Here is a 23,791-nt window from a genome sequence, read left to right on the forward strand (position 1 = left end):
TATAAATAATTTAGTGCTAGCAAGCTAACTCTTTTTTACGTTTACTTCATTTAAAAAATTATTTTTTCCTAGTAAATCAGTTTGTACGCCAAATATTATTATCTTAAAATATTTATTTTTATTTACATATGAAATTAATTATCGTACCAAAATTAAATCGTCTCTAATAATTTACATTTGTTTATTTTATTTTATTTTAAAAAATAATCTCAGTTAATACATACATACGAAGTATTTACAAAATATATATTCTATATATATTCAAAAAATATATAATGGTTATCAGGCACTAAATAACATTATTAATGTACATTTTAACACTTAAATATAATTTTATTATTAAAATTAATTAAATATAAAAAAATATAATTATTTACACGATCGAAATAAAATATCAATTGAACAAATTTCAATCAGACTTTTGTCGTAGCAAGTAATTTAATGTAATGCGCTTTATGAGTGATTTCAAGTTCTTGCGCGGGTAAAAAACACTGGGTCTGTATTTGCGGGGTCTTTATTTTTTTAATCAAATTACGAATAAACATAATAATTGTTACAAATAACGCGCACGACACCACAACGGCAATTAAAATAATTAAGTCAATGTTTTGTTTGAATGCCTGCACTTCAACACATCTAGAGCTCCCGCTATCATTCTCGTGGCCTTCATCATAATTATTCAAACTCGCGCAAACTTTGTATCTGCCGGGAATAAGTCCGGTCATTTCAGCGTAAGCTAGAGTGCAGTTTAATCTTCTTCGGTGGAGAGCAGCTTCGCCTGCAAAGACGACGACAAATAATTCACACGCTGAGTTTGAGGATTCTATTGACGATAGACTGATATCGACGTGAAGAAATCCTTGTTCGGATACGTTTACATGGACGCCGGTAATTCTGTGGGAATCTTGTCGGATTGATGGGACTGTGGTGCTTGGAAAAGTTGTCGAAGGGCTGGGAGCAATATTCTGTGCGTCTCGATTGGTCCATTTTGGTGTTTCTTCAAGAGGAATTATGTCACTGCACCCTAGACCTAGTGACAAATTGCCTTGTTCCGAAGGCACGAGGAGAACTATGCAGTACCTGTAATTTCGGCCGACTTGAAGATTCACTGACGCAGGAATCGCTACGGGAAGCGTGCAAGGATTTGCCATAAACCGGGAATCGCAATGGAGTGTCTTGGATTCTATTTCAACTTCCGAGTTCCCGGTAGCTTCATAGACAATCAAACTGTCGCAGGTGTAGCTTTCGCTGCAAGGTTCCACGTTCCATAGAATATTAACTCCAGATTTGTCGTAGTGGAATTCTTTGAGAGTCAATTGGTCGCGTGCTAACGGTACTTTGGTCATTATTGGCGGTGTGGGATCGCCACAGAGCAAACTGCCCGGTGACACCTGGGTCAGGATTCCATTTTCTAGAGCTGGGGGTGTTGCGCAAACAGCAGAATTTTTTTCTTCTTCATCCAACGGTGAGTTGCTCAGCCAGTTCGCGAAATCCAGAAGCGTGCAGTCACAATTAAGTGGATTGTCGGCAAGAGACAGCCGCTTTAGTTTCAATTTAGATGTGGGAACTTCGCTGGATACCATAGTGATGTCATTGTCATCTAGGCGCAAATCTTGTAGGCTCGTTAGTGGAACCACCAGATCAGCTGTCAGAGAACGCAGAAAATTGTGAGTGAGATCCAAAGTCACTAAATTTTCCAAGTGAGCCAACGACGCGCTAGAAACTGCTACGATTCGATTGCTCGCGAGGTCCAACCGAGTCAAAGTTGACAAATATTTGAAAGAATGATCCTCGAGGACGTCAATCTGTAAATGAATTTATTAAATGGTTGGCTATTGTTCTGTATTAAGTTATTACGAGTTTAAAAAACTTACTTGATTGTGACTCAAACTGAGATATGTTAAATTTTTAAGACCGGCAAGTGCGCCCTGCTCGACATTAATAAGTTCATTCTCCGAGAGAGTTAGGAATCTCAACTTGGGCATTGATGGCAGTAAATTAGGTCCCAGAGGACCAATAAGTAAGTTACTAGATAGATCCAGTTCTTCAAGATTTTTCAATCCACGTAGTGCAGATAATGCTGAAACGCTTAATCGATTGCCGCGCATTTTTAACGACCTCAGTTGCTTCAATGGCCCAAATGCTTGCGGAGACAATTGGGATAATAAATTGTCGCTAAGATCCAGGTACGTCAGACTAGCGAGACTCTGAAATAAATATAATACATGGGTATATAAATAAAAAACCAGAGTATATTTTAAATCAAATGATTTAATTGTGGGAATCAATGCTAATGCCTTTTAAAACTTATATCATTCAAGCTTGTTGAGCTGAATTAATATCTTCTGGGAGTACAAGGTTGATTGACAGACGAGACTTTTATTATGTTATGGGAATAAAAAAGGGATCATGGGGAATCTTGATCGAATGATAATGTAAAATAAAAAAAGTAAAAAACAATCAAGTCGAAGATTGATGAACAAAAAGAATAATAATGATAAATTATATTTATTTATTTATTTATTTATTTATTTACGAGTAATTTGTGCTGGTAAAATATTTACTTACTTTTAAAGAATTGGCTTCCAACGTATGTAATTTATTTTGCGATAAATCTAGCCTGTCTAGACCATTGAGTTGGGCCAAAGCCGAAGTGGGAACCGACTCCAAAAGATTGTTGGGCAACCCAAGTGCCTGTAGTGGTCTCACTAAACCAGTGAACGCATTGTCATTGACACGTCGTAATTCACCGGTAGATATTACGAGACCGTGAAGAGCAACGTCTTCTAAAAATTTTGCCGGAAGCGTTGAAATTCCCGTCACTGTTAAGTCTAACAGTGATATTGCTCCTTCGCGGCTGCTTTTTAAATGCTGATTTATTGTCTAAAATAATATATCATCTTATTATTGAGGATTCACTTTATCTTAACAATCTATTAATCAACATAAATGTTTATTAAATCCCTATTCTAAAATCCCATGTAGGATTTTATGGGAATCCATAGCAATCCATGTAGGAAACTTTGGATTTACGTGAGGATCTATGGGGATCAAAATAGGAAAGTAGGATACCGGAATTCCCATCATAAAAAAAAATACATATAGGATTTTTTTGATAGGAATATTAACCTGCAATGCTGTCCGGTCTCCAGTACATCTTAAAGTATGAGGAAAGTCACAGGAACACTCGACATTTTTTTTAGTGAAATTCGGACACTCCCACGGGCTATCAAATTTTTGAATTACTTCTGTTTGAACGGAATCGTTTTTATGCGAAATTTCTTCCGATGGTAAAGTTGATGATTCTGTTGTCGAGTCATGAGATTGCTCAGGATCAAAAGAAGTTGAAGTTACGCCTGTAGGTTCTATCGATGGCAGAGTTGTATTCGTTACTGTTTCAATAGTCACATTTTGTGCTTTGGTGTTTAAAATATATACTGCTGTCAGTATAAATATTAAAACAGTATTCGGCATCCTGAAACAAAAAGTTTGACGTTATGAAACAATTATCACGAACGAAATAATCGAATCTTTTGACCATTTGTCTTACTCTGGTCTTTGTTCTTTTTAGTGTTGGCTCTTTTAAACCCGTGAAATTCTCGCGCTGACGTGAGAATGCCAACCGAAAAGAAAGAATAACATGAGGATTTTATTTAACTCTAGAAGAACCTCAATCGCGATAAATCAATCAAACATTTTCAGCCATGTGTTAAAATGCCAATGAAAAATTTAACGTCCTGTCTTATTTGTCGGGAACGAACTTCATTCAATACTTTTATAACCTTACGCTAAATTTTAATGGTAAATATTTTAAACTATTTATTATGTCTGATAAATTTTATGATGACCTCTGGTTGGAAGCAAAAAAAGAAATATCAAAATTAGTGGCCCAAGATATTGCGGCCCAAGAAAACGAACTGACTGAAGAAGCTGCGCTGAAAAAATTAATGCCGATTTATTTGAAGTAATTAATTGATCTATTGGTTTTAAATAAATAATTATAAATTTTTTTTATAAAATTAGATATCGTAAAGTTACAAAAACTCTGCTGTTGTGTTATGAACAAACAATCCAGAGCCAAAAGAGAGAAATCATTGAGAAATTTGTTGGGTGTTCAATCGGCCGGATGCTTGAGTACAAGAGAGAAATTGTGAAACTGAATTGCTCAGAATATGAGTGGGTTAAAGTGGAATAATTATTTTTAAATGCTCGCGGGCAGTAAAAAATAATTATTGAGGTAAGATTGTGGGCATGAACATATTTAATGTGCAGGTGCCCAGATGACCTGCTAATTAAAAGTAAATGGACGCCAAACGATATTGAAATATCATCGCCAACCATGTCAGCCAATAATCAATTGTGGCAGCATAAAAAACGTATTGAATAATTAATGTCTCCGATACTCGTAACTATGTTTTTATAACTCTCATCTTTTAAAATTAAATTTTTCAGATGAAATTGATGAGCAAGCATTTAAAAAAGCTGTTTTGATGATACAGAGTCACGAAAGAGCTAGAGTCGGTAGAAAAATCGCTATCAGGAGTAAGCAAAATTTTTTTACTGATTATTATATGCGGGAAATTAATTTAATAAATACTTTTTAAGCCCGAAAACAGAAAGAATATAATGAAAAATTGATGTCAGGAGAAATTTCGCTTGAGAAAGAAAAAGAAAATGAAAAAAAAATTCACAAAGCTGTGGTGACTATTCAAAAATTATGGCGAGGCTTTTATGCCCGGAAACTTTTACGAGAGCGAGCGAATCGGTTGGAAGAATTATTGGGAATGGCTTCCAGTTCCAGAGATGACCAAGTTCTGAAAAAGGATGAGGACAACATAAAACGACGGCTAGACTTACGATCGCGAGCGTTAGCTGATTTTGAGATGAGGAAAAATGAACAAAAGTCTCGAGTGTTTGAAATAAAAAGCCCTGAGCTTATGGAAGACATTACTGACGAAATTCGTGAATGGTTTAGGCTTTGGTACAATCAAGTTGGCCATTTTGGAATTTTTCCGCCGGCTTCTGATGGAGGATCGGTTTTGATCGCTACCGAGCAGGTTCCAAGTCCGCAAGAATTTTTAAGTCCACAGGAAAAAAGTGATGACAAGATAGAGTCCGGAGATTGGGTAATGCCGAAGTCAAAAGTTCTTGATACTTTAGTTGAGTTAAATCGACAGTATTCATATGACTGGGAGTTACAAGATGATTTTATGGGTGATATTTATCATGAAGTTCAATTGGAAACCCGTGAAATTGTTGATGATTCAATGAGACTTGAACTGAAGCGTCTTAACAAAGCTTTGATCAAAGATCACAAAGACGATAAAGTCAAATTCAAAATTCCCAAAGCCAAAGGCAAGCGCAAAAAACAAAAGAAATCGAAATCGCCGGATGTTAGTAAAATTCAAGAAATGTTTGATGAATTAGTTGAAACAAATATAATAAAAAAGTATGAAAATGTTAGATTAGATGAATGGGTCAGCGACATTTCTTACGGAGAATCAAAGTTAAAAAATAGTCTAGGTAACGTCAAACAAGCGGTTATCGATTACTGCATTCTTCCGATGCGATCAAAACAAGTCCATAAACTAGCGCCGTTAACTAAATCAATTTGCATCGCCGGCTTACCGAGATCAGGAAAAAAATTACTCGCTAATATAATCTGTACTGAAGCCGGCGCTACTTTGATAGACTTAACACCTAGTAATTTAGCCAATTACCGAGAAAAGGTGACAGAAAAAAAATTAATAAAAATGGTAATAGCTGTGGCGAGATTCTATCCGTCAGCTGTAATTATTTTGATCGATGGCGGCGATAAGCCCTGGTGGAAGAAAGTGCCACCGGTTGAAAAAGATACAAAACCTAAAAGGCTCGCACGATTGCTACCTAAAATAATAAAGTCTATAAGCCCCGGGGATCAGGTAACTACTAATAAAATATTATTATTATTAATTTATTATCATTATAACTTATACTTAGATCGTAATCAGTATTTGCTTAATAAAGTTGTTAAAAATATAATAGTTTACAACATTAATCGCCAGCTGGGAATTCGAGTGTGATTTATTGCTAAATAAATAATTCAATTGAATTTATGTAAAACTCGTTAGCATATTTATTAATTATACAATGTCATAATGTAAGCATTACGCGCGTGTTTAATCGTATGATCGTGGGCACACGAGTTTTTAAATAATTTGACTTTTTTTTCTTATATTCATATATATATATGTATGTTTATTTATTATTATATCTTCTTTTATTCATTTTTGCAACCCCGTGAATAGAGATAGTCTTCGAAAACTTGTCTCGATTCTTCACTTCCCACGCGCGTTTATGGCGTCGATAACCTGTCGGTTCGCTGCGGGCGGCCTTGGACATATGCAATCTTAAATTGAATACTTTTTTATCAACAATTACTCTCAAAGTGTTGTCTTTGTGAGCGTAATTAACCACTATCTGTTTCATTTTCTTCTGAATAAATTACGCGGCTTCTTTAGTTTTGACCGGGAAAAATTTTGAATTTCAAATATTTAAAAATTTTATTTTACAGATTCTCGTATTGGGAATTGCGCACGAGCCATGGAAATCAAAAAAACCTTTCTATAAATTCTACAAAAAATTTATAATAATACCGCCTACGGATTACAATTCTCTGTTTATATTTTATCAGAAAATTATATCAAAATATCACGGTTTAGATAAAAATCTCGATATTTCGTCGCTGGCAAGAGTAACAGTCGGGTATCCACTGGGTGCCGTAAAAGAAGTTTTAGAAAATATTTTAAATGTTAAACGCAGACTAAATCTAAAATCACGTCCGTTAAAATGTGAAGAAATTTTAAGTGAATTAATTAATCATGATCCCACGCAAGTTGTAAAGCAATTCAAAAAATTTGAAAGTAAGGTCAAAAAATAAATAAAAAATTGTATTAATTTTCCGAATCGATTGGTTTTTGTGATAAAAAGACGGCCGAGCCATTTTAGTAATCAAGACCTTCAATAGCGCAACAAGATTTAACCCCTGATACAATGCCAGACCAGTTACTATATTAGTCCAGCATCCACAAGCAAGTTTTTAAGTTGATACAACTTATAAGTAAACATTCCCTTGATCAAACCCTTACCTCTACACACGTTTGTCGCGTGTACACACGACTATTTCTTCTTCAACAACTTCTTCCTTCACCCTTTTCTTCTTATCCTCAATCTTCTTCAGCTTTTTTTTATTTTATCAAACCTCTTCACCGTGAATCATAACACCCTCGTCTAAACTTCCCTCTTTTATTAAACATTTTTCAACCATTTAATTTTTTATCACAAAACTCACTTGCCCGAGCTCTTATAAAAATTCAAATCTCAGCAATGACTGCACTTTTTAAATTAAAAATTTAAATTAAAAATAATCACATTTATTTATTAATTTTTTTTCTAAGTAACACAAAATAAATAATCACCAGTATTATAATTACAGTTAAAAATAAATGATTAGATAAGGAATTGAAATTAATAGCGAATAGTTGAGATAGTAATTAAGATATTGATAAATTAAGTGAGCCGAGAAATGGATAACGGATAACGAAAGAAAGGTGAAACGTAACTAAACGTGTGTACGGATCGTTGGAGGACCCCTACCAAGACCAAGGAGCCTTTGAGTCTTTGAGAGAGATATAGGAGTATCTTTTTCTACTCTTAACTCTCGTCTTACTTCTTAACTCGCCTCCGCATATGTCCACCTCCTCGTAGTGGATTCGATCCCAGCCAGCCACATAACAGAGTGTGTGTGTGTCCTTTACCCCACCTTGATGCAGAAATATGGTACTGTCTCTGTCCAAGTGTCCCACGTCGTCGTGCTCGTTCAGAGTTGCCCGTTTCCACATAGCATAGCCATGTATGGAACCCACCGGGCAAAGACGTGGACGTTCTCTCCGGCCCTTACGCCCACTTGCTCTCCAGACTCTCTTACAAACTCTCTATACGCAATACACGCATCCAGGTGTGTCTTCATATATATATATGACTTTACACTTACACTCACATTTACATTTATTATTATTATGTATTATTATATACAGTCCCACGAAATCTCAGCTCGTATCTCGACTGCCTCCTCGCTAACCGTTCCTACTCTTCAGTGTCTTCCTACAAGTACATTAAGCATTTTTAATCGTGGGAATGTACACACTTATTTCCTTTTATTTTACTCATCAGTATTAATTTATTGGTTTGATAAAAATAATAATAAAAACTTTTGCTGGATTAAATAATCCAGGTAATTTAGTGACAACTTTTAAAGAAAAATTTATCTGGAGGTTGAAATTACAAGAAATCCTTCGCCCACATTTTCCCTCCAAGTTATTAAATTACACACCATTTGTTTCGTAATTACATAAATATTTATTAGACTGGAACAAAATTATTTATAAATATATATATTTTATGAACCCAAGTATTTGATCCTGCAGGTAACAGGGTATCGATAAAAAGCTGACTAAATTTCAAAAGAACAGACGTTAAAAATTATCAAAACTGAACGTTTATTTTTGAAGATAAAAATAAAATATATGAACATGGGCAAGCTTACAAGCGTGACACTCGTCACAATTATTTTAATGTATATTGCACCGGAGCCTGTACTCGTTGACTGGATAATCCTTTAGCATACGTGGGAGATCAAGAATATAATAATGAATGAAACGACTCGGTGATAACTGAACTCTTATTCAGTATAAGGAGTAAGAGGACCGAAAAAAATAATAAAAATTTATAAAAAGAGTGAATGAAAGTTTGAATACGCTAACGCCTCCCCTCTACTCGACTCCCACCCGGTTAAATTCGGACGCGATAAAGATCGGGCGTAGTGAAAGGACAGTTCTTTCAGTACAACTGGAACCAGAATTTTTTCACCCGATTAAGATCTCAAATAATCATTTTTTTTTATCTATAAATATATACGTATTTGTTTTTTAGCAACAAAATGTATATATTTAACCGCTCTAACTTTGAATTGATGGTTCCTCTCTTCCTATTTAGTATTTAATCTTATCTTAATCCGATTACTGAGTTTATTGGCTTATAGACAGGCATTAATTTCACACTTAAAAAAAAATATTGTTTATTTTATTACAATACTAACTCGTATTTATATATTTTTATAAAATTAAAGATATTGATAGTTGTACTGTGGAAAAATTAACAAGATTTATATTTAAGATATTTAAATATTGTTGATGTTTGCTTGCTCGCGCGCCGTTACGAAATATAAAACCGGGCCCAGTACACCCACGCAAGTTTTATTGGCTACTTAAAAGAAAGTCTGTGTCATTTGACAGTATTTTTATAAATAAACCGCCTAAAAAATTTGTTTTACTCTTTAGTTTAATTATCAAACATGTCCCGATAATCGTTTGAATTTATCAGCTCCGAATATTTAAAAATTTTAAATATTTATACGGAAAACTGACTTTCAAAGTTAGGTAACGTGAAAAAATGTCATTTTGCTGCTAATTTTTATTTCTGGACTGAGCTATTGCATAAAAATTATTTTTACAATAAATTTCTTTGAAGATGAAATAAAAACATTAAACAAATAATAAAATATGAAGACGAAACAAGTTTAAAGCCCGGTCTTGAGAGTTGTTCTATTCACAGAAATGGAAGATAACTGTTAGCTTGCTCACAATAAGGATAAGGATGTCCGCGAAACATAAATGTACAGAGTCCATGCCGTACCGAGTACATCAACTCCAGATGCTAAGAGATCAAACGCTAAGTTATCGCAAAAACGTTTAATCAAACCGGCTATTAGCTGACTAGACTTGTCTATCTTGATCCACACATACTAATACTTTGTTACTTAAACTCAATACCTTACCGAGAGTACTCGTTTTTTTAAAATTTATTTTATTTTATTTCAATTCTCATAGAATCACTCAACAGCCAGTTTTACTGAATTCATGATTAACTAGACAATTCCATTCCATTCCCACGTTATTTTTTACTGTTATTTATCCAGAATTTACTCAATAAATAGTTTTATTAAATAATAAATAAATTATTATTCAAATTAGAATTTCTTCGATAGCTCAGTTGGCAAAGCAGTGGACTGTAATTTTATTTAATTCAATTTAATTGACTTTTTTTTAATACTCTGTGCTCTATTGCACGAATTTTAATAATATTTTTTACATATAATATAATTTAATTTGTATAAAAATTTTATAAAAATATATATATAATTATAATTACATTCAAATCTTTGAATTGGCGATTGCAAGTAATTCTAAAAGTTGTTTCACATCATTTATGTACAGTGTAAGTAATTTCGGAGTTGGTTTTACATTTTTTATTAAATTTTTCACATCTTTGTCTCTGAAATTTTATAAAATAATAAATAAAAAAATTTTAATACGTTAAATAAATATAAATAATTACAATTACTTACCTAACAGATCCTAATATATTAGTAACTTCTATGTCATCAGGATTTATCAATGGAAATGAGGCGATATTAATTTTAAGTTTGATAATTGTCTCCATTTTTTTAGTTCTTACTGTTACTGATACTCTGAAAAAGTCAAATAATTTTATTAATTATTAATATTATTATAAATTTATACTTGAAGTAATCAACTTACATGTCTCCAAAAATGTCCATCACGCTAGCTCTGTACAATTTTTTCAACTCCTCATAAAAATCGTAGACAAAGACAACTTGCTCGGTAACAAGAGCAATAAGTTTAGGAATATCTGCGTAATTTTTATGATTCTCCATCAACCGATCACAGTCGATCTTTCTGGTTATCAATCTGTCAGTAAGCTTCAGCATCTCGGTATCATTGTCACTGACACGAGGCACAATACAAATTTTAGTTATTTCTTCCTCTGGCTCGGCCACATTTACCCGGACCCCGAATATCAAACTGGTCTTGTAGAATTCAATGCAGACAACAGCGGGATTGATGGTATGGATTTTCCAAACGCACTCTTTCCTCTTCGCGTAATCTTCGAGACCGGCTTTTAGTAACTGGTACGGAGTTTGATCAACAATATCTTCAGTCACGCATTCAATTTTTTTCGGTAGTTTTTTGAGCTTAGCTTTGGCTTCTCGGATATTCTGTTGAGTCTCTTTTAATTTCCTATTAACCAACTGGTCTCTTAGAATAAGTTTTTGCAGACGAATGTTGATATCACTGGGCTCTAAGTAACCAATCTCTGGAATATTTATTTTTTTATCATCCAATACCTCTAGAGATTCATTTACCGCCAGACTGACATCCATGGAATCATCTTGCGTTCTATTTACTTGACTATCTACTGAATCATTCAACAGGGCATCAGATTCGGCTGAATCATCTTTCACTTGATTGTCTTCAGCACACGTTAAAATTAATTTTTTCTTCTCAACTTCTTCACTATCTTCATCTGAAATACTTCGTTTCAATCTAGATTCACTTGGATCACAAGTAACTTTGTCTGAATAATTCAAATTTATATCATTGCCAGATAAATCTTCAGGAATATCATCAGTTGATGATTCTCTGTTATTACTCTCATCTAGTTCACTTGACTGACTTAGATCGCTAGAGTCTTTACTCAAGTTGCTGGATTCCACCAGCGTGCTATCATCAGAATCATTATTGAGAGATTGAGACACTTGAGGAGCATCGACATCTTGATCGACACTAAGATCTGCATCGTTGGTGTAAATAAATGAAGGTGTCTCTTGCAATGAAACTCTACCATCAAAATCAAATTGATCTTCATGTCTAGACATCATTTCCGTGAATCTATCACTTGAATTTTCGTTATTCACTGAATCAGTCGACTGATTTACTGAATCCGACTGAGATTCAGAACCGGGGCCCTGATTTTCTTCAAACGAATCCGACGCTGATAAACTTGAAGAATCATTTGGTTCAACGGCAGTGGTATCAGACACAACTAGACTTTCTCTCGCACCAGAAGCTGATGCTCGGATTGACGGAATCGCTGCGGTCATCTCCATGGAATCATCAGCTCTGTCGTTTTCATTTGAAACAGTCGGCGATTTGGATAAAAATGATGGGCACAGATCGTTGTCTTTGTTCAAATCTTGATGCAGTATTCGGTGCAAAGCTTCCATTGAAGCTTTTCGATCAACGGGCGGTCTGCAGTCACGAGGATTCTTAGCATTCGGACTAGAGACTGCTGACTTTGGAGTTTTAGTGTCCGCAATACAGTGATAGTTGCGTTTCAAAGACGGATTTATTGATACTGTGTTTTCCATAAAGTAATTGTGATCTATTTCTAGATCTTGAGCAGTTGGTTTTGATAGAATCGACCGGTTAGTAAGTGGAGCTTGTAAAGAATTAATTGCTTCAGTTAATTCCATTGATTTGTTGTGGAAAACTCTAGTTTTTTCTTCATCAAAATTAATTGGCTGGGGTAAAATTGATGCTGGAAGTATCGCTTGGGTAATTTCCATTGATTTGTTATGAAAAACTTGTGTCCTGTCATCACTGAAATGACGTGACTGGATGATTTGTGATGCTGGAGGTATTGCCTGAGTCATTTCCATGGACTTATTATGAAAAACTTCTGTTCTATCATCACCGAAACGACGTGACTGAGCAAGTAATGATGCTGATGGTATTGCCTGAGTCATTTCCATGGATTTATTATGAAAAACTTCTGTTCTATCATCACTAATATGACGTAATCGGGTCATTAGTGATGCTGGAGGTATCGCTTCCGTAATTTCCATAGACTTATTCTGAAAAAATTTTGTTCTGTCTTCACTAAAATGACGTGATGATGCTGGAAGTATTGCTTGAGTCATTTCCATTGACTTATTATGAAAAACTTCTGTTCTATCATCACTAAAATGACGTAATTGAGTCATTAGTGATGCTGGAGGTATCGCTTCCGTAATTTCCATGGACTTATTCTGAAAAAATTCTGTCCTATCGTCACTAATATGACGTGGTTGTGGTAAAACTGATGCTGGAAGTATTGCCTGAGTCATTTCCATCGACTTATTATGAAAAACTTCTGTTCTATCATCACTAATATGACGTAATTGAGTCATTAGTGATGCTGGAGGTATCGCTTCCGTAATTTCCATAGACTTATTCTGAAAAAATTCTGTTCTTTCTTCACTAAAATGACGTGATTGGGGTAAAATTGATGGGGGAAGTATTGCCTGAGTCATTTCCATTGAATTATTATGAAAAACTTGTGTCTTGTCGTCACCAAAACGACGAGACTGAGCAAGCGCTGATGCTGGAGGTATTGCCTGAGTGATTTCCATGGATTTGTTATGAAAAACTTCTGTTCTATCATCACTAAAATGACGTGATTGTGGTAAAATTGATGCGGGAAGTATTGCCTGAGTCATTTCCATTGAATTATTATGAAAAACTTGTGTCTTGTCGTCACCAAAACGACGAGACTGAGCAAGCGCTGATGCTGGAGGTATTGCCTGAGTGATTTCCATGGATTTGTTATGAAAAACTTCTGTTCTATCTTCACCAAACTGACGGAATTGACTGAGTAATGACACTGGCACTGCTTGAGTCAATTCCATAGACTTATTATGAAATACTTCAGTCCTTTCGCCAGTAAAATTGCGTCGCTGCATTTCAGGTACCAGAGGAACTATTACATCCGTCATCTCCATGGATTTATTATGGAAAACTCTAGTTCTATCTTCATTATAATTACGACTCAATGTCGATGGTATGGCTTCAGTCATTTCCATTGACTTATTATGGAATACTTCGGTTCTGTCATCAACATGCTGCCGTGGTAGACTTGAAGGAATGACTTCTGTCATCTCCATCGATTTATTTAAGAAGACCTGAGTTTTTTCTTCACCTAAACTACTGGATTTTATTGGAACTGACGAAATGGCCTCAGTAAATTCTATAGAATCGTTACCGAACACCTGAGTCCTGTCATCACAAAATCGCGTCTTGCAATTTGATGGCGGAATATCTTGAGTAAATTCCATCGATTTATTTAAATATACTGTGTCTTTTAATTTTCTATCTAAATTATTATCCTGATCTCCAGCAAAAGGAACATCTGAAGCGACTATCGTACATTCCATAGAAACATCTTCGACATTAGTTTTATCCAAACAATTTTCATCTTCGTCGCAGTAGACCGCGAACCCTGGGGTCTGACTGACGAGTCTCGTTTCGTCGACGGCAACTTCGACAAAAGAACTCTCTACGGTCTCTATACTTAAAATCTCCGGCATGTTTTCTTTGTTAGCCAGCAGCTCGGGATTTACTATCACGCGTTCAGTCTGGAGTCCCAGAAGACACGCAGCCTCCGATGTTGGAAACTTGAACTCTATTTTATCCGGACGTAAGGAAACAGAAGACGGATTCATGTCCAAGTTTTGACCTGCATTCAAAGCGAGGCTTAAAAAACTAGTAGTCGAAACTATCTCGGGTTTTGGAGCTTCCGTATGGCTCAGTTTCATCTGACTGGAGTCACTCTCCTCGTAGGTGCTGTCCCATACCGTTCCCTGCTCGAATGAATCAACGAACTCTCTGTAAAAAAATTTACATGAGTAAACTGACACTGGAATTTATAATTTTATCAATAAATAAGTAAATAAAATAATTGATTTATGTACTTGACACTTTTTTTCTCAGCGAAACTGACTCTGCGCTTGAGTTTTGACGGACTATTTTCCGGTGATGAATTCGACTCAGCATTTTGTGAAGACGTCGGTTTTTTTGGTAACTTCAAGATCTGCACGACAAAAAATATTTATAATTATTAATTTATTACTTCATTAAAAAAAAAAAAATGAATAAACTTTTTGAAAATTTAAATAAATTTTGAATTACCGAAGACCTCCTTGAATTTTTTATTGAGTTCACTGGTAACCTAGACAACAAACAAACATTAGACAAAATATTGACAGAATTTTGAGGTTACTCCAGTAGATTTAAAAATAAAATTGTTAATATTGATAATTACAAGTTAATTAATCAGAGTAGAATAGATGTAAAGTAAATAATTGAGAATAATTATTTGAATAATTAAAGTCTCGTTTGTTAAGTAAAGTTTAAAAAAAAGTTTGTTTACATTTTTAAGCGGGAAGGATTTAAATTTTGGAAATATGGTTTTTTAAATGAATAAAAAAGCGGTTATCGTTAATTAATTATCGGGAAATAAACTAGTACTCACATTTTTAGATTTGAAGATAATTATTTGTTTGTTAAACAAAAAATCATTTGAATTTAAACGGTTAACTAACAACTCAAAGCTGATCTCCATCAGTCGGAAATAAAGACAATGTTTGACATTTCTATGTAACAGCGGATTGAAAACTGGTCAATAAAATTGACAGCTAGGGGTCGGCAGTTCTGGAAAAAAAAAATAAAATAATTCACAGGTTAATTTTTTTGTGTAGGAGTAATTCCTGTTGATAAATAAATAATAATATCGAAAGTAAAACAATAATTAAAAATGCAACGCGAAGAAAAACAATTAGACGCGGCATTAGAAGCGATGATTATGCGCGTCAATGATTTGAAAACGTCAATAGCTTCAATGTTATTTAAATTAGAACACGAATATGAAACATTAAACTGGCCAAGTTTTCTTGATAATTTTGCTTTGATTGCCGGTCATGTAAGTAATTTTTTTTTTCTCTTTATTGACATTAATTGGAGTATTTTTTAATGATACTGAAGTTAGCAGACGTCTAATAATTTTTGGATTTTTTTTTAGACGATAAAACATAAAAAAAAAATATTTGAAAAAATTGCACCTGTAGTTTTTAAAATTTTCTACGTGTGCATATTTTTATTTTATTTTTTTGCAATTGATTTGTTGAAAGACGAAAATTCAAAAATTTTTAAATGTCTGTGAACTTCGGGATCATATTTTTTAAATATTAATTTGGGTATCAAATTATTTAGCTTACGAGTTTATCAAAGCTTTTGGCTCATGATAAAGCTCCAAATCTTCGGAGTTTGACTGTCCTCCCACTGCTGCTAAGTCCAGAAAAAGATGAAGATTTAATGAGAATGACTGAAGGAAGAATTACAACATTCGCTCATGATTTAGTTCCCGATTACCTGAGAACGAAACCAGAACCACAAGCTGAACAAAAAATGATTCAACTGGAGCACAAAGCTGCTAACTTAACTTATGATGCTTCTCATGTAAGTTCATATATTAAATATTGATTGTTAATATCATTATTAAAAAGAAAATGTCTAGTTATTCAAGTACTCACTTGTTTATAATTTTTTAAAACGCTAAACTGACGACTAGGATTGCAACGTAAGCTGTTAAGGCTAAAGTTAATTATGCTATTGTTGATATCAAATAATCGATAGTAAATAAATAAACATAGTATATTATTTAATATAAACTTATTTTACAGAAACAAGTTGCTCAGTATACTAAAGTTATTACTCACGTTCATGATATTGCTGAGAAAGCACGCGATGAATGGGAAAGTGAAGCTAATTCTCGGACAAATCAAACTCAAACTAGCAGTACAGCTGATACTCATGCTCTCGTTGCTGCTGTTGGAATGGGAAAAGCTCTAAAGGTTATTATTTATATTTTTTATTATTATTATAATCAGTTTCTATTTTATTTATGATTTTATTTAATCAACTAATTTTTTTAGAATGAAACTGTGCAAATGGTCCAATCAGGTGTAAACGCTGGGCCTTCAAATATGATGGTCGGTCGACCTGGTAGTCAACCTGGAGCTGGTGGTCAAGGTTCAATATTATTATTATTATTATTGTTATTTTTGTTATTGTTCTTATTAATCTATTTACTTTGCAGTTGGACAAATGGGAAAAGCTCCAAGTACAATCAAAACAAATATCAAAGCTGCCTCACAAATTCATCCTTACAATCGATAATATTAATAGTAATTAAATATACGTTATTAATTTAAATATATATATTAGACTGTGCCAAAAAAAAACCGACATTTTTTTTCATAAATGGTCTTACGATTTTGGTGGATACCAAAGGTCCTGTTGAAATTTGAGTCCTTAATATTGATGAGGTCGCTAATTTTTTATATGATACTGAAGTTAGCCGACTTCAATAATTTTTGAATTATTTCGGAAACGATAAATTACAAAAAAAAAAAATTTTTCTAAAAATTGCACTTGTAGTTTTTTAAATTTTCTACATGTGCATATTTCTTATTTTTTTTAGTTTCTGTAATTTATTCGTTAAAAAAAATCCAAAAAATTTCAATTGTCTTCTAACTTCAGGATCATTGTTTTATTTCCCATTTAAATGGCATGAGAATTTTTTTTTTTTAATTTAGAATTTTACTACTCGTCAGCGAATCAACGTAGCGAAGGTTGACTCATTCTGTTGGAAATTGAACACTCTATAAAAAAGATCTCTTATTATTTTTTGATAAATTTACTTTTTCCAAAGTTATTCAGAGTCAAAGTTGAATGCATAGTAAATTTAAAAGTAATTATAATTAGAATCGGTGGAAATACGATTTCTTGTAACAAACAGACATTTAAATTAAGGAAATAAAATAGTATAAATTGTTATATAAATAAATATTATTTTTTAATTCCAATAGTCGCATAACATCGTGGCGAAATAACATTACTTAAAACAGCAACTATTTCGGATAAATAATTATTTTCAATTAACCAACAATATCGGTCATATAAAACTAATGATTCCGCTGGTGCTTGTAACAATAATTGTAACCCAGTATAAATTTCTACATCATTCATTTTTTCCTCGTGCAATTCCCATAATTTCATTATCGTTTCCACAAATTCTTTGTTATCATCACCTTCATTCGATATTGAATTTCCATTGAAATAATACCGCTCTATGGTATCTTGTAAATAAGTTTCAAAGTTTTTACATTGAGATTTTCTTGTTGCTTTTCTTACACATTTAGTAAGAGTTATATTATCTAAAACAATTAAACAATAGTTAATTTCCAAAATTTCAAATATTATATGCGGTAGTTAGTATTCTTATAATTACTTTCATAAGTAAATAATTCAATAACTGCTCGGGATAAAACATAAAACGCATGTTTATCATGTAAATCCTTCGACATTTTATCCCATCGACTTGCTGGTTCTTGACATGCAAGTCTTAAAAAGGGCCTGTGTAAAATTTCTTCATATCTACAATTATTATTACTATTATTTATAACATTTTTCAATGTCTGTGATACTGGAAAATTTATAAAATTATTATCATCATCAACTTCCAATTTATGATAACAACAAGAGACAATTATCAATAATTTCGCCGTTTCTATTTTTGAAAATAATTTACACGCATTTACACTCAAATCCGCGCATGCATGTAAACCAATAAGACAAAATTCTTCGTCGTTTGTCAAAAGTTTTATTTTGTTTTTTATTTCTTCATCAGAATCATTTGTTGTTATTTTTATATTTACAAATTTGACTTTTTCTATTGATTCTGGATACAGTGAGTGCTGTCGTTTTTCAGCAATTTTTACGTTATTTAAATTTGACTCTAATCCAATTACTTTGTAGTCATATAAATAATTTAATAACTGGCCAATATACCCCTGAAAAAAATTAATTTAATTTACAAATAAATAAATAGATAAATAATAAACTTTTACTTACTAAACCCGCTCCAAAGTCAACAATCGTCCGTATGTTATATTCTAAGCACTTGTCGTTAACCAATTTAGCCAGATTCAAAATTTCATACTGTTTTTTTTGACTCAGTCCAATTTTAAATGCATGCGGAAGTTGCTCAGATAATTTAGCCGAAGTCGGCGGAAGTGTTGGTGGATGTGGTAATTTATTAAATATATTACATTTATTAACAAATGATACAAGTGTTGGTGGCCAATTTCCATTTACAAATTTACCATTAACGAGATCATTTAACTCCTCTGTAGTTAATTGTCGCAAAACTTGTAACCAATCGTCCGGAAATTTATTTAAAAAATTTTCAACGAGGATTTTAGTAACTGGATATTTGAAAAGCCATTGAAATTCATTTAATAAATTAACAGTATTTTCAAAATAATTTTCAAAATCTTTCAACATTTTTTATTAATTCTGTAAAAAAATGATTTTTTTAATCACAAAAAATACATGACTATTTCAAATTATAAATATTTATCAGTAAAATTAACATTTTATTACAAAAAGTTACACTTTTAATAATTATTATCATTAATAATAAATATAATACAGTTGACTAAACTTGTCCTAGAGAGAGAATGAACTTCGGGTTACTCCCACTACCGAACATTTCTAAACTGAGCATGCGTAAAGAAAAGTGGGAGAATGTTGTAGGCTAAAGTTACAGGAACAATTTCCTACGTCTCCTAGACGAGGCTTATGACGGGTAGTCTGTACACATAAATTTACAAATCCTATTGTTCAACAATTTTCCAATTTTGAGTTTTTCTATCAAGCAAATCAGCATTTGGCGGTCCAATAATAGCTCTTCCAACTTTAATACCATCAACACCAGGTTTCAAATACTTTTCCGCAACCCTAATAATGTCATCTTTACTAACATTCTTCAATCTCATTCTCTGATTCTGTACATCATCATCAGTTAAATTCATCAAAAACTTTTTCATCCCACGATCACTTGGCGCGATGGGCATATCAAGATTTTGAAAAACTCCTAATTTAGATTCATCAAGATCAGTATCTTTCAAATTATAATTAAGCAAAAAGTCATAGGTATTATCAAATGTATCGAATGTTTTAGTGCTGTTTGGATCCCGAAATGAGTAAAATGTAAAGATTCCATCAGATGATACAGTCGCGCCAGAACCATAAGCGCCTTCTTTTTCTCTGACTTCTTTCAATAAATAAATCGAACTTATTAATTTAGATAAAATACGCAGCGCAGCAAAATCAGGATCATTGTAAGGTACAGTTATTAATGTCTTCGATGTATAATTTGTATTGTAAGGCATAATATGATGAATCCCTTTTTCCAAACCACTTTTATCATCATTTAATAGTAATGATTCACCAGCAGTATATTTTAGTGATTTATCATCATCTGGCTGTCCGTCAATGCCATCATAAAATTCTCTCAGTCCTTCAATTATATTTTTCTTGTCATTATCATCATTAATTGACAAATTAATCGCCGTGCGTAAGTGCGATTTATTCAACACATCGTTTTTAATGGATTTAATTTTACTCAAAGTAGACAGAAATTCGTTATTTTGAGTGATTTTTTTAATGCGACTGACATACTCGAGCCCAGATATATTTTCTTTGAATTTAGCTACCGGTGATATCAAACTAGCGGCGCTGCTCATAGCATAAATATGACCGGCATCAGCAATACCATTTGATAAATCACTAGCTTCTACTTTTACAAGAGTTTCAAATCGTTCTTTATTTTCTAGATCAACTTTATTAAATAATTCGCTCCATAATTTCCACATCTCTTCGTAATTATGATTCAAACAATACGAACTTATCAAAATTCCTTCTTCATAACTATAAATATTGTCTTTATTTTCCGAAACATGACTTGAAAAATTTAACCCACCGGTTTTTAGTTGACACAAACGATCAAAACTACGATAGTCATGAATTTCAGTTCCCATTTTAGCAATAACGGTATTGAATAATGGGATTAATTGTTTTAACTCATCATCAAGTTTGTTTGTACTTAAGATACCGCGGTAATAAGAAACTCCATTTGTCGGTTGGATTGACAATTGAACCGGAACATGGGAAATTAAAATATCACTTGTGGCATAGCGATCAACGTCATTTTTTAAATCACTTATTTTTAACGTTGGCAATATATTTAAATCCTGATTTTTTTCTTGATCATTCCGCAAAATTAAACCGTTTTCATAAATTTTATCTAGATCATCTTTGGAACATTCATTTAATTTATCTTCAAGTAATTTATCCTCGGCCTTTTGTAAATTCAATTGATAATTATCATCCGGGGACATCGTTAATATCAAACAATGTTGATTATTTTTAATATATTTCTCGATTACTTTATTCAAATATTTATCGTCTTGCTGTAATTTCATTTTGAAGTTCTTAATTAATTTATTTATTCTCATTGAGTCAACCAAATTACCATCGTGGTTCCATAATGGCGTGAGACCAAACAGTAGATTCATTCCGAAATTCGATACCTGATGTTTTATTTTCAATTCGATCCCGTGTAGTACAGCATCAATGTGATCTTTTTCAAACCCGTTTTCAATTACGCCGTCAATTGTTTGATGGAAGACTTTCTCAATAGTTTTAAAATCATCAGATTTAACTCCTTGTAAACTGACAGCAAATATCGTATCTTTCAATTGATAATCGTAGCCAGTAAAAGGACCAAAACCAGTTGATAAATCTGATTCGATCAGAGATTTATAAAATGCTGATGTTGGTCCTTTCAAAAGTAATTCGGAAATGATATTTAATTCAAGAGTTGTTTGTATGTCTGTGATATCATTGCAGAGATATCCTATCGCAATGACACTCTGTCTTTCAGGATTTGGAGCAAGAGGATCATTATTACAAGTTACGTGTTTATATCTTGGTTCCGTCCAACGAATTTCCGATGGTACTGACGATATACTTGCGTCTATTTTATCGAAATCATTTAAATATCTGTCATTCAAAAATTTGAGATTATTTTTGAAGTCAAAGTTACCGTAGGAATAAATTTTAGTGTTTGACGGATGATAATATTTGTTGTGAAAATTTTTCAACGCGTCGTAGGTCAACTTTGGAATATCCAGCGGATACCCACCGGAACAAACCGAGTATGTGTGACTGGGTAAGATGTAATTCAGTAATTTTTCAGCAAAAATAGATTGATTTTCATTAAAAACTCCTTTCATTTCATTAAAAACAACTCCCTTTATTATTACCGGGCTATTTTTGTCATTCAAATCAGTGTGCTCGAGTCGCCAGCCTTCTTGGTCGAAATCTAGCTTACGTAGAAGAGGTCTGAAGACCGCATCAGCGTAAATTGACTGTAAATTATTGTAGTCTTTGAGATTTTGGGTTGAAAATGGATACATTGTGTAATCAGGACCAGTCATTGCGTTCATAAATGTTGCCAATGATCTGCGCAGCATTTTCATAAATGGATCACGTACAGGATAGAGTTTACTTCCGCACAGTGTCATGTGTTCAAGAATATGAGGTACTCCTGTTGAGTCCATTGGAGTCGTACGAAAATTTATAGAAAATACATTATTGCTGTCATCCCGATTCAAGTGCAAATATTGCGCTCCTGTTTTTGAATGCGTCAAGCGAATCGCATCTAAATACATTTCGTCAATTCTACTGATTTCGTTGACAACAAAACCGTGTAATTCATCACCTTCTTTGTAATCTTCTTTATTATTATTATTAATTATTGGCATTTGTGCAGGACGAGTTGAATAATACGCACGTGGAGCGGCAAGAAGCGCACGCTTGGCCATAGTAAATCGTTGTAACATTTCTGTTTATTTAAATATTATACCTTTTTTTCTTTCTGTAAATAAAATAATTACTTGTTATTATAATAATTAACACAAGCAATACATATTCTTACCGCTCCTCGTATATTATTTTATTAATTAAAAAAAAATTTTATACTAAATTAAGGTTAAATAATATTGTGTTTTACTTACAAAGTTAATTATTGTTATTATTTAAACAGCAACAAGTAATTATTTGATTATTGATGGATAATTAAACGAATCAACTTTTAAAATAGTAACTAATGTTTTGTTTATTTTGTTTTTACACAACGTGTTTTTGAAGTAAAAAAAAAGTAGTTGCTTTTTTGGATGTTTTTTTTTGAGCGAATACGCAATGAGACGCGCAGTTTTTTCTCGCGCGAAAATTTAAATTTGATATTTATTATCGTGGCAGCGCGGATAATAAATATCAAATTTAAATACGATAATTTTTTATCTCACGTGCAGTTGAGAAATATTTACTTTATTTTGACTGTTAGTTGAACTCAACGGGGTTGTTGGGATGAATGATTTAATTATCTGTTCGATCAGGATCTGCATCATCCGGACCTGTGACATAGACATTAGGGTGGGCCGAAAATCCGCTTTTTTGAAATTTTTATTATTAATACCAAAAATATTTTTCCGTGTACAAAAAAAAAATTTTTCGGAAATCAAAAAAAATTTTAGGTCGATATCTTAGGCTCGCCAAATCCCGCTAAAGTTAGAAGTTGTTTAAAATTTTTTTTCCAACACATTTTGATCGAAAATTTAATTCTCTACAATAAAGGTCCTGTAATATAATTACGTAAAGTTGATAGTTACTGAGATAATTGCAATTTTGCTCTAAAAAATGAAATTTTTCAAGATATTATTACTTTTTCAGGGTAAAAAATAAATTTTATCATAAAAATTTCGTAGGAAATTCAATTTTCTACAAAACAGACCTAATAAAAATTTATTCAAAGTTGATAGTTACAAAGATAATAGCAATTCTTGGTGAAAACCACCAAATAACGAGAAATATGACTATCTAAACATAAAACCGCCAGTTTCTGAATAACTATAAATTTCAAGTTTTTACCACAAGACCAATTTTGTAAGAAATTTGATTTTCCATAAAATTTATATGATAAAATTCATATTTTACCCTGAAAAAGTGATAATATCTTGAAAAATTATATTTTTTAAAACAAAATTGCAATTATCTCAGTAACTATCAACTTAACGTAATTTTATTATAGGACCTTTTATGTAGAGAATTAAATTTCAGATCAAAATAAGTTGGAAGATAATTTTTAAACAACTTCTAACTTTAACGGG

At 32.7% G+C, this 23,791-nt stretch overlaps 6 protein-coding genes across 6 annotated transcripts; 2 read left to right on the top strand and 4 right to left on the bottom strand.

The window, feature by feature from the left end:
- Window positions 1-159: 159 nt before the first annotated feature.
- Window positions 160-8,012, bottom strand: LOC130666114 (slit homolog 2 protein-like). The gene is made up of 5 exons (XM_057466827.1): window positions 7,128-8,012; window positions 3,130-3,475; window positions 2,569-2,883; window positions 1,875-2,207; window positions 160-1,805 (listed from the first exon to the last, which is right to left on the bottom strand). The coding sequence occupies exons 2-5, from the start codon at window positions 3,472-3,474 to the stop codon at window positions 414-416; spliced, it is 2,385 nt and encodes a 794-aa protein (XP_057322810.1). The 5' UTR covers window position 3,475; window positions 7,128-8,012; the 3' UTR covers window positions 160-413.
- Window positions 3,502-7,133, top strand: LOC130666115 (dynein regulatory complex protein 11-like). The gene is made up of 6 exons (XM_057466828.1): window positions 3,502-3,964; window positions 4,024-4,176; window positions 4,273-4,376; window positions 4,453-4,542; window positions 4,606-5,921; window positions 6,554-7,133. The coding sequence occupies exons 1-6, from the start codon at window positions 3,825-3,827 to the stop codon at window positions 6,917-6,919; spliced, it is 2,169 nt and encodes a 722-aa protein (XP_057322811.1). The 5' UTR covers window positions 3,502-3,824; the 3' UTR covers window positions 6,920-7,133.
- A 292-nt stretch (window positions 8,013-8,304) lies between the features above and the next one.
- Window positions 8,305-15,329, bottom strand: LOC130666112 (uncharacterized). Its single transcript, XM_057466824.1, has 6 exons — window positions 15,190-15,329; window positions 14,847-14,886; window positions 14,630-14,748; window positions 10,638-14,543; window positions 10,445-10,567; window positions 8,305-10,371 (listed from the first exon to the last, which is right to left on the bottom strand). Coding segments are annotated over exons 1-6 (4,311 nt in total). The 5' UTR covers window positions 15,192-15,329; the 3' UTR covers window positions 8,305-10,250.
- Window positions 15,330-15,364: 35 nt separating this feature from the next.
- On the top strand, window positions 15,365-17,562 carry LOC130666117 (mediator of RNA polymerase II transcription subunit 8). Its single transcript, XM_057466830.1, has 5 exons — window positions 15,365-15,636; window positions 15,927-16,172; window positions 16,397-16,567; window positions 16,649-16,745; window positions 16,813-17,562. Exons 1-5 carry the CDS (start codon window positions 15,472-15,474, stop codon window positions 16,890-16,892), a joined length of 759 nt encoding a protein of 252 aa, XP_057322813.1. The 5' UTR covers window positions 15,365-15,471; the 3' UTR covers window positions 16,893-17,562.
- A 2-nt stretch (window positions 17,563-17,564) lies between these two features.
- LOC130666116 (probable methyltransferase-like protein 25) lies at window positions 17,565-23,019 on the bottom strand. Its single transcript, XM_057466829.1, has 4 exons — window positions 22,952-23,019; window positions 18,630-19,073; window positions 18,007-18,568; window positions 17,565-17,932 (listed from the first exon to the last, which is right to left on the bottom strand). The coding sequence occupies exons 2-4, from the start codon at window positions 19,059-19,061 to the stop codon at window positions 17,565-17,567; spliced, it is 1,362 nt and encodes a 453-aa protein (XP_057322812.1). The 5' UTR covers window positions 19,062-19,073; window positions 22,952-23,019.
- LOC130666113 (presequence protease, mitochondrial) lies at window positions 19,085-22,810 on the bottom strand. Its single transcript, XM_057466825.1, has 2 exons — window positions 22,640-22,810; window positions 19,085-22,500 (listed from the first exon to the last, which is right to left on the bottom strand). The coding sequence occupies exon 2, from the start codon at window positions 22,463-22,465 to the stop codon at window positions 19,394-19,396; it is 3,072 nt and encodes a 1,023-aa protein (XP_057322808.1). The 5' UTR covers window positions 22,466-22,500; window positions 22,640-22,810; the 3' UTR covers window positions 19,085-19,393.
- Window positions 23,020-23,791: the final 772 nt, after the last annotated feature.

Source organism: Microplitis mediator, chromosome 3 (assembly GCF_029852145.1).
Source record: "Microplitis mediator isolate UGA2020A chromosome 3, iyMicMedi2.1, whole genome shotgun sequence".
NCBI classification, from domain to species: Eukaryota; Metazoa; Arthropoda; class Insecta; order Hymenoptera; family Braconidae; genus Microplitis; species Microplitis mediator.

Excerpts from the sequence above, each read along its gene's own strand:
- LOC130666114 (XM_057466827.1), bottom strand. The coding sequence starts at position 3,474 with ATGCCGAATACTGTTTTAATATTTATACTGACAGCAGTATATATTTTA. Across the intron at positions 2,884-3,129 it reads GAGACCGGACAGCATTGCAG|ACAATAAATCAGCATTTAAA; the intron begins GTTAATATTCCT and ends ATATTATTTTAG. Across the intron at positions 1,806-1,874 it reads TCAGTTTGAGTCACAATCAA|ATTGACGTCCTCGAGGATCA; the intron begins GTAAGTTTTTTA and ends ATTCATTTACAG.
- LOC130666115 (XM_057466828.1), top strand. The coding sequence starts at position 3,825 with ATGTCTGATAAATTTTATGATGACCTCTGGTTGGAAGCAAAAAAAGAA. Across the intron at positions 4,177-4,272 it reads CTGAATTGCTCAGAATATGA|GTGCCCAGATGACCTGCTAA; the intron begins GTGGGTTAAAGT and ends TTTAATGTGCAG. Across the intron at positions 4,377-4,452 it reads ATTGTGGCAGCATAAAAAAC|ATGAAATTGATGAGCAAGCA; the intron begins GTATTGAATAAT and ends TAAATTTTTCAG.
- LOC130666112 (XM_057466824.1), bottom strand. Across the intron at positions 10,568-10,637 it reads ATGGACATTTTTGGAGACAT|AGTATCAGTAACAGTAAGAA; the intron begins GTAAGTTGATTA and ends TGACTTTTTCAG. Across the intron at positions 10,372-10,444 it reads AATATATTAGGATCTGTTAG|AGACAAAGATGTGAAAAATT; the intron begins GTAAGTAATTGT and ends ATAAAATTTCAG.
- LOC130666117 (XM_057466830.1), top strand. The coding sequence starts at position 15,472 with ATGCAACGCGAAGAAAAACAATTAGACGCGGCATTAGAAGCGATGATT. Across the intron at positions 16,173-16,396 it reads TAACTTATGATGCTTCTCAT|AAACAAGTTGCTCAGTATAC; the intron begins GTAAGTTCATAT and ends CTTATTTTACAG. Across the intron at positions 16,746-16,812 it reads ACCTGGAGCTGGTGGTCAAG|TTGGACAAATGGGAAAAGCT; the intron begins GTTCAATATTAT and ends TTTACTTTGCAG.
- LOC130666116 (XM_057466829.1), bottom strand. The coding sequence starts at position 19,061 with ATGTTGAAAGATTTTGAAAATTATTTTGAAAATACTGTTAATTTATTA. Across the intron at positions 18,569-18,629 it reads TTGACTTTGGAGCGGGTTTA|GGGTATATTGGCCAGTTATT; the intron begins GTAAGTAAAAGT and ends AATTTTTTTCAG. Across the intron at positions 17,933-18,006 it reads TGAATTATTTACTTATGAAA|ATAATATAACTCTTACTAAA; the intron begins GTAATTATAAGA and ends TAATTGTTTTAG.
- LOC130666113 (XM_057466825.1), bottom strand. The coding sequence starts at position 22,465 with ATGTTACAACGATTTACTATGGCCAAGCGTGCGCTTCTTGCCGCTCCA.